This window comes from Diospyros lotus, chromosome 11 (genome assembly GCF_014633365.1).
Source record: "Diospyros lotus cultivar Yz01 chromosome 11, ASM1463336v1, whole genome shotgun sequence".
NCBI classification, from domain to species: Eukaryota; Viridiplantae; Streptophyta; class Magnoliopsida; order Ericales; family Ebenaceae; genus Diospyros; species Diospyros lotus.
The window spans coordinates 28,674,470-28,683,919 of record NC_068348.1 but is presented as its reverse complement, the minus strand read 5'-3'; the positions used below and the strand labels follow the sequence as shown (position 1 = coordinate 28,683,919).

Here is a 9,450-nt window from a genome sequence, read left to right as displayed (position 1 = left end):
TTCTCAAGTTGCACAATATGTTCTACAGAGTGCCTATGATGTCTCGTTCTTTGCTTAACTAGAAGTTCCCCAAACTTGGAAAAAGTTGTAATTTGGGTAAATAGTAACAAAGTTTTGTTTCCTGTGTATATAATATACCTTTTCAATTTTTAGGTTGAGACCATAGTTCCTTCTTTGCTGGCATTTTAATTACGATGACTTGGAAGTTGACGAACCTGTTTAGAAACTTTTAGAAGAGCAAGGATGGTGGGACATATCTTTAAATCAGCATCAGGAGGTTGAATTGATGATAGGGTTTGAATTGGAGTTCAGCAAGGTTCTATTACCCACCTCAACTGTCCTGCAGAAAATGATATCATTGTGTCAACTCCATTGAAGGGTCCTGACCAAACGAGGTTCTGGAAGGAAGCGACTCGATTTAGATGCCCATCACCTCTAGCAAAAAGTCTTGTATGGAATTGGATATTTAGATGATATCGTTTGCGTCTGGTGGAAGAAAAGATAATGGTTTTTTTTCGGACGTGTTATGTAGTAGGTCCAAGTTAAAGCAACAACCGCGAATTGACACTCACTTACTCCCATCTCTCTCTCTCTTTAGTAAAAGTTGCAAATTCTGTAGAATTTGTCCAAGTAATATGCCATGTCATTGATGACTGTTGAGACCAGAACTGCACTTTGCCTCTGCTTATTCTGGAAATATGTTCAGCCTTTTGCATTTCTTCCTTCTTTGAGCTGTTTATTTATTTACAAATTATGGCTACATTGTTAGTTTCTTGTTTATGGGGTGGACTGTGGAGAGAACATTTTTGTAAAAGCTGTTATTGTAAGATAATTCTATGTTCTATTTCTACTTGTATACAGCAACTCTCAGTTCTGCCTCTTTTGCACCAGATAGTTTTTATTATACAAAATTACTGTATGAATGCCACTTGATATTTGTCTGTTTTTATTAATTATACAAACTTGAATTTGACATCCAACATTTAATTCTATTAATTATGATATCAATTCATTTATACACATGATTATCACCTCCCTCCCTCCCCTTCTGGAGCTAAAATTGATAGAGAAGTACTTGGGTGACAAAGGAGAAGGTTGTAAAGTCATACCGGAGATTGTCAGTGTGAGATTAATTCTTAAGGGAAGTACAAAATTTGTATCTTTCTGGAAGTGATCCTTAGTAAGTGACAGTAGACGTAGCTTCAAAAAAATAAATAAATAAATAAATCTTGATCATCACAGTCTTGATTTATCTCCAACAGTTCCATGGGCGCGAGTGATTGAGCAGAATCTATTGTCTTCTTTTCAATCTCTTTGTCCCACTCAGTCAAGAAAACAACTATGATCAAATCAAGGCTACCCATGTCTCGATGAGTTCAAGTGATGGGGTCGGTGGGGCAAAAGAAGATGGGAATAAGACGAAAAGGAAATAAGAGGTAATGGTCAAACTGCCATTTCTTGCGAATGCGAGAAAGGGTTTGGCCATGGCCGCCATTTTCGACCAGTGGGATAGAAGAAGGGGATTGAATTCTCATTGATGAATATATATTTGGCAAACTCAATAATTAATGGTAAAAATTTAATTGTTTAAAATTAAAGAATAAATAAAAAGTTAGATATCATAATTGATAAAAAAATTAAAAATTACGTATACATTTAAAATCAGATAAAAATTAATTATTTTTTTATAATTTACCCTTATAATATAATTAATAATTTTTATATTGTTAACATCATTTCATATAATTTTTTTTATTTTCATCATATTCATTTTCCATTCTCCAAATCAGAAAATGGAAATTTCCAACTTTGACCACTTTTTTTTGAATTTTATGTTCATTTTATATCATAATAAAAACACCAAGAAAACCGATGTTGCCTGCCTGCCTGTTTCATTGTTCATAAGTTTGAAATTAGTAAACAAACAAAACGGAACGACGACGCCAATAAAGTCATACTTTTATTAAAATAAAATATATTAATGATACTAAATTATTTAAATATAAAATTTTACAATTATCATCCCTTAAACCAATATCACCCATTTTAGTATTATTATTACTATCAAAGTATCAGTCCCTCTTATTATGAGTAAATAAGTTTTTTTTTTTTTTTTTTGGGGGGGGGGGGGGGTAAATTTTAAGATTCCTTCGTTACAAAAAAAAAATACTTCCCTTTTTAAAATTTATTAAAGTATTTTAATAATTCTGAAAGTTGAAGAACTCGTAAGATGATTTTCTAAACAATGGTCTACTAAATATATAAATACATTCTCTTTTGATTACCACAACCAATTTACGCTAGTTTGGAAAAACCCAAAATTGGTCACACCAAAAACTCAATAAATAAATAAATAAAAAGAGAACAAATATGATTAATTGAAACTATTTTCTGATTCAACTTTTTTTTTTTTTTTTGGGTTTGTTGGGCTTTCTAGGAACATAAGGTGACGAAATAGCCAAGCTATTTGCGAAATAATGTCACAACCTTACAAAAATAGCTGCTGCATCATCGTATTCATCATCCTCTTCAAGGGGCCACCTTTCTCCTCCTCCTCTACTCAGAATCAGAGTCCATGTTCCCCATGGCCTTCAATCCCCTTGGTCTCTGCATGATGCAGCAATGAAAAATAATTTCCATATACCATCTTCAAAAGAATAATTAACGTCAATTAGTCCGAAATTTTAGGCCGAATTGGTGGCCGAGTGTTTGCAGGCAGGGGGTAGAATAGACTAGAATAATGGACTTTAACTCGCCACCCATGTAATGTAATGTAATGTATACCTTTTTTGAGATCTTCTTCTCCCTGACTTCGTATCGCTCTAGGGTGAGATCGCACAGCCATGCCCCCGGGCTTACCAGCTGCCAACCAAACCCCACCACCAAACAGATCAGTAAAGAGAAAACAAAGAAATAAAAAAGGAAGGCAGTGAGTGGTGAGTTTCTCAATTTCCAATACTCAACTCCCTTTTGATGGATGATGCTGATGATGCCTAAACCTCCTTAACCTTACAAAACCAACAGATTTAAATGAATGAATGGGTGGGGAGCTTTACTAGGCATTTGTTTGTCTCTTTTTTTTTTTTTAATGAACAATGCTGGTCCAAAATATCATAAATTAATAATGGGGTATGACTCTGCTAAACAAGTAAATCAGCTTCCATTGCGTTCTCTCTTGATTTTTATAATAATCTCCAGCTACCATTTTGAAACGAAGATCGATAGATATACCCTTCTTATTCCATAGGAATAGATTTTTCCTACACAAACAAACAAACCCCAACAAGAAGGCTAGTCTTTGGAATATTTCAAGTGTGTGCAAAACATCTACACGTGCCCCGGCACGTGCACATTCACATTCCACTAGCAAGAAAAAAGCAACAAGGAATCCCCCACCCATTTATTTTAACCAAAAAAAATTTATAAGAATAAATAAGTATACTTTCAAAATTAATAAAAAAAAAAAAAAACTAAAAAGAAAAAATCGTTCGAATCCCTAGTCGTCCCTGAAATTCTGAATCTCCTCTTATTAGTTCATGATCAAGAAAGCAAATAAGTTTGATATTTTTCTTTACTTTTCCCCTATTTTTCAGATTTCTATCAAAATTTCGAATGAATGAGAAGGCAAAAAGTTGGAAAGAGATTGAGAGAGAGATTTACATTGAGGGTGCGTTGAATGAATTTGGCCCTCTTCTTGGGTCTCTGAGGCAGCTTGGTGCCCTTGAAGGCGATGAAATCCTCCTCTTTCTCCTTGTTGGTGAGGGCGATCACGAACTTCGGCGGCCACACCGCCGGGATCGCGTCACTCCCCGACGACGTCCCCGCCTTCTTGCTATCGTGCGCCGTCTCCGACGATCCCGATCCTCCTCCTCCACCACCATTATTATTATGATTATGATCATTATTATTACTATTATGATTATGATTGTTGGCAGCGTCGTGGTGGTGGTGGTGGTGGTGATGGTGGTTGCCGCCTCTCTTATCCTGCGCACCCCCCCTGTCCGGCGAGGAAAACGCCCTCACGCCGTTGCCGTGCCCCTTCATGGCAATCGCACTCTCCGAATTCCTAATACAATACAAAAGCAAACCCACCGGTTATTATACATATATATATTTTCATCAATAATGGAAATAAAATAAAATAAAATAAAAAAAGCAAAATGAAATTACAAATATGGCCCTGTGAGATCTGGATCGATGCCGGTTGAAAGATGGAATCCTGGTGGGTTTCGCGGAAAAGGCGGGGGTTGTTTTGGGGAAATTATACGGCTATTGTTTCTGGGTCGGATTTCGATTCATATATACATATATATATATATATAAATGGCCTTTTCATAGTCCCTCTGGGCAAAGAAAAGGAATTTTGGATAAAAAAAAGCGACGTTATTTGGTTTCAATGTCTCTAACGTGCACAGCTGGGGAAGAAAGGGCGTGTCTGGTTCCTGTCGAGATCTCAGCCGTCGGATCAGCTCCATCCCACTTTTACCACGCGCCACGTGTCGGAATCGAGCTAGATGGTGACACTTGTAAAGCGGCAGATCGGACGGCCACCAATGCTTGGTGGAGAAAAGGGCTGGGGGGGGGTGGTCTGTGATCTGGTGTACTCGACATGTTGAGAGATCCGCCACGTGGCACTAGCCTGTTGGTTGTGACCGCAACAATTGGAAGATGGAAACTGGTGGCAATTATTGAGTGGAGGACAGCAATGGTTTCAATAATTCAGAAGGTGGGCCCGGAGATGGTATGGGCAAATGGGCCAAAAGGTAAAAGCAAGTAAGAATAATAATAATAATTATTATTATTATTTCGTATAATAAAAAAATAATTAAAAAAAAGGTCAGGGCATGGCAGGTGATAAAGGGGAAATAATAGAGTAGGTGCGAGTACAGAATTGAAACTGTGACTGTATATGGAGGGGTGATGATGCAACGCTGCCTCGACTGTGTGTGTGTGTGTGTGCACATCACACGTGTACCACACGAGCAAGGCACGATACCAACAGTTCCGACGCATAGCGCATTATACGCACCACCATCCATATTCCACGACCATTTAAGCAAGGAAGCACTGCTTCAAAGTGGAATGATATATTTATCATATTTTATTTTTAAATTCAAAATAAACTCAAATATGATTGATAGAATAACTATATCTTATCTAAAATTAAAATAAGAGCAGCGGTTAACGTTATTCTATAATTGTATATATATTATAAAAAATTAAAATATAATTTAAATAAGATATTGTTATATGCAGATCTATCTTATGTTTATTTTTAATATTTAAATTTTGTGTTTTATTTTACGTTTTTCAATAGCTTCTACTATACTCATCTAATTTTGTTTTTAGAATAATAATTATTTTAAAACCAAAATTAATAAATCTTACTTAAGAACAAAATATATTTATTAAAATTTAACTATTAGTCAACACTGTCCAATTAAAAATAATATACAACAAGCTCTAAGGTACTCATAATTTTAAGATAACGAGGATAAATACTCACTTTTCATAAAAATAAAAAAAAAAAGTATAAAGTATAAATATAAATATAAATCATTAAAAAATATATAATAAAGTTAACCATTATCGTGAATAAATTTAATTTTTAGAGAAGAGATAATAAATATAAAATAATTTTTAATGTTTAATGAAATGTACCCATAGCATTAAATTTAACCACCCCCGACACCCCCCCCCCCCCCCCCCCAAAAAAAAAAATATATATATATATAAATACCTAAATTGCTAAACCTAAATATAAAGATTTCTGAAAAAATGGCCAATTTATAGGGGAACTGGAGTGAAATTTATGCTTAGTAAAAAAAAAAAAAGGATAATACATCAGACAACGTACCTGAGAATCCGGTGGGAAGGAGAGGCCGCACGGTGGCGGAGATTGAGATAGCCCTGGCCGTTGGCGGCGGTGGTGGGCGGATGGGAAGCGGCCGTGGCGGCGTCCTTGTTATTGTTAGTGTCGGATCGGACGACTCGACGATCGATACGAACCGTGGTGCGGTGGACCGGCGCGGAGGCCGAGTCGGGGTTGTGGTCCTTGACCTGGACCTTCATGCACCTCAGCCGCTTCCGGTTGCCCCACTGCAAGACGAAGTCCGAGGACGACGTAGCCAGCGACGATCGCGTCTCTGGCTGGTGGCTTGCCGTTCTCAGCAGCCCATGATCGCCGCCGCCTAGAACTCCCAGTCTTTCCCGATTGTGGCTGGTAATGGTACTCTTCTCCATATCCTCCTCTTTTTCCTTTTTTTCTCACACCTGTCACGTTAACCGGGGTTAGTCTATTACCTAACCATGGTTAAGATATCCACAATTAAAGGGGCTGAATCACAGACCCAGAAAACAGAACGGCGAAGAAAGGTATGGAAATTCAGTGACGACGATGACGCCGATATTTGAACTTTATCCGGAATTGGAAAATTGGATATTTGTATTTGGAATTGATGTGGAGTTCTAAATATGGATGTTTGGTCTGAGAAGATCTAACAACACATATGGAGATGAAACGGGTATTTGTGTTCTTCTTCGCTTGCTGCTGTTCGGGTGTCTGAGAAAACTGAGATAGAAAGACAAAAAGGACGAAATTTCATAAGTTTTTCATCCGCTATTGGGTTTCGAGAAATTGAGCGATTTAAGAACAACACACCAGAAGAGAACAGGAAAGGAAAAGGAAACACAGTTCTGGAACCCTTGACATTTTACAGGATCAAATCTCAAAAATGTTATCTTCAGCTTCTATTTTCCAGCATTTTCTTGGCAATCAAACAGCGCGACTTGGAAAAAGGATCTCAGAGTAGTTAAGGGAGGAAAATAGAAGAGGAGGGGGGGGCGGGGGGGGAGGAGGAGGCTTCCGACTCCTAGAAGTATGTTTTGAAGGTAGAAATCCCAAAAAGAGTAATTGCAGATAGAGTTGCAGAATCAATGGCGGATTGCAGCCGAAAAATTCTCAAAAGAAAAGAAAAAATTCTCAGAAAAATGAACCAAACTTAGGCTCAGAGTAGAAGCAAACAACCAAATCATAAACGAAAACCCAATAAAAGGATGAACATGCGAGAAAGAGGAGAGAGAGGCAGAGAAACCGATTGGCTGCTGAGAAACAGAAGACCTTGGAAAAGCCATCTGAACGAAAGAGGGAAACTTGGTAGAACCAAAATGCAAATCTTTTTGAAAAATACTACAACTCCAGATTGAAATACAAACCCTCTGTGAAGAACAACGGAAAAATGAAGGATCGGCATCTGCTGTTGGGGGGAGGGGAGGATCAACCTCGCATTACCTGAAATCTTCAACTTCTTTGCGCCGATAATCTCCGTATCTCTCGACACAAATAAATCAGATGCTGACAAAAACTGATTTCACCAACACAATTTGTGGAGCTGCAAAGGACGAGGCAGAACAATATCTAATCATCAAGTCAATTGCGAAGATCAAACCAAAAATTCTCCATTTTTTCCCGATTCTGCGAGAAGTTAGATTGCATACCTTCGATTTCTCTTTTGGTCAGCCGTTGGAGTTGGAAAACGGCGAATCGGGGGATTCGAAGAAAACTTCGGCTTTGGAGCCTCGTGATTGAGAAAATGTAGATTGACAGTGGATTTCGAAGAAAATGGCGGCTACCCAAAGCTTCAACAGTGGAAATTCTAGTTCAATTCCGATCTTTCAAACACGGAAACTGATCTCTGTAGTTCAGATGTCTTCCAAAACTCCCGAAATATCTCCTTCAAATGCGCCTGTCCAACAAAGATTCATCCAGAAAACGAGTTAATTCCAGGAAACGGCCATGAAAAACCTTGCAGAGCATCAGACTATGCAACTGAATCCCTCTCTAATCCACAATGAAACGAACAAATCTTCACCAAAAGCTCTGGAAAACAAACCAAATCCACTCCAAATCGCTCTACGAACCCGACGAACCAATTCAAATGTATCTGTCATACAAATCAAACAAAGCGTAAGTCAGTTTGCTCGTATTAATCAAATGGAAAGGAAAAATAAGTCGAACTCCGTCGTAAATTACACACCTCTCAGTCTCTGTCTCTGGAACTCGAAACGAAACCAAACAAAACCTCTCGAAATGTATCTGTCAAAGAAAAGGAAAGTGAATTCACAGAACGAATCACGCGAAACACACAAGAGAATCGGAGTTGGTTCGTCTCCAATCACAGACCTCTCTGGAATCCAGATCCTCTCTCAGCAGAGGAACTTCAACATTCCAGCAGGCGCAATCTCTTGGAATTCTCGATACGAATCTCCCCGGCCTCCACAATTTTCCGGGAAAGTGCCAAGAAAATTGACAGAGAAAAAAGAGAGAGCTCTTCTGATAAAACGAAATGCTCTCTCTCCCTCTCAAACCCCCTGTTTTTATACCCTCCCGTTTCTCCACCAGACTCCGTCACATCCCAACAGCCGATCACCTGCCGTCAATCTCGCATCGGACGGTCCAGGTCTCTCCTCCTTCGGAATCGCGAGGCCCGCCGTCTAAATGCCGTAACGACGCTTGGTCCGCTTCACGGCGTTAGCCCATTTGACGGAATCTTCGGGACCGTTATTACGCCGTCAAATAATTGATTTTAAAATTTCGGTTTTTTTGTTTGTTTAACTGGGGCAGACCCGGGCGATGCGTGGCGCTTAGCGTAGTTAACTTAACTAGGGTTGGTTGATATCTAACCGTGGTTAGCTCTTGGGTTAACTTCACTGATTGCATACGGCTCGTGCGGTCTTGTAGATGGTTCATAAGCAGGCATCAAGATAAAAGAGAGAAGTTCCCATGTGAGCACCCGCATGCTTCTTGTGGTGAGCTAGCATTTAAGAAAAAAAAGAAAGAAAAATCAAACAGATAAAATGTATAATTATTATAAATCAGGTCACTGAAAATAAGACCCCAAATGCAATTGAAAATGAAAAGGGACTAAATAATAATTAATCAATTAATTAATTAGTTGAATCCCAAAGTTTTGAGACGTTAATTTAACTGTTGATTAACATTAGCTGATTAATTAATTAATTAATTAATTAATTAATTTTGGTCTTGGGTTCAGGGAAAAAGACGAAACCAAACAAGATGCGCACGATTTGTGCCTTGTTTTGCTCAAAAGTCGCGAAGTTGAGCAAAGTTTTGCGTGTGATCGCTTAGACGTGTCAATTTTGTGTATCTTCCTGACGTGTCGTCTTCTTATTGATGTAGCAAATCCCAAGGGGGATCTCCATTGCTAACGCCACTCTCCCAATACTACTAATCTAATTTAGATTACGAGAACTTGGTGCTTCAACCGTTTGTACGTAGGGGGGGCGGCGGCGGCGGCGGGGTAAATCCAGCATAAACAAGAACTTTTAACCAAAGGGTAAATACTGAATAGTTAAAAATGTTAAATTTTAATCTGTTATTCTGTTTTATAAAGTTAATTTAAAATTTTAATTGGATGTGACATAATAATC

At 38.3% G+C, this 9,450-nt stretch overlaps 1 protein-coding gene across 7 annotated transcripts; it reads right to left on the bottom strand.

Moving 5' to 3' along the window:
* Positions 1-2,251: 2,251 nt before the first annotated feature.
* On the bottom strand, positions 2,252-8,355 carry LOC127813296 (uncharacterized). Of its 7 annotated transcripts, XM_052354205.1 has the most exons (10): positions 8,183-8,355; positions 8,037-8,095; positions 7,893-7,943; positions 7,498-7,745; positions 7,292-7,391; positions 6,351-6,571; positions 5,858-6,273; positions 3,661-4,066; positions 2,785-2,862; positions 2,252-2,647 (listed from the first exon to the last, which is right to left on the bottom strand). In XM_052354205.1, exons 7-10 carry the CDS (start codon positions 6,241-6,243, stop codon positions 2,567-2,569), a joined length of 951 nt encoding a protein of 316 aa, XP_052210165.1. In that variant the 5' UTR covers positions 6,244-6,273; positions 6,351-6,571; positions 7,292-7,391; positions 7,498-7,745; positions 7,893-7,943; positions 8,037-8,095; positions 8,183-8,355; the 3' UTR covers positions 2,252-2,566. The 7 variants fall into 7 exon arrangements, with proteins under 7 accessions (XP_052210165.1, XP_052210167.1, XP_052210164.1 ...); XM_052354207.1 differs by lacking the exon at positions 6,351-6,571 and having other exon boundaries at positions 7,862-7,943; XM_052354204.1 differs by lacking the exon at positions 6,351-6,571 and having other exon boundaries at positions 7,872-7,943.
* Positions 8,356-9,450: the final 1,095 nt, after the last annotated feature.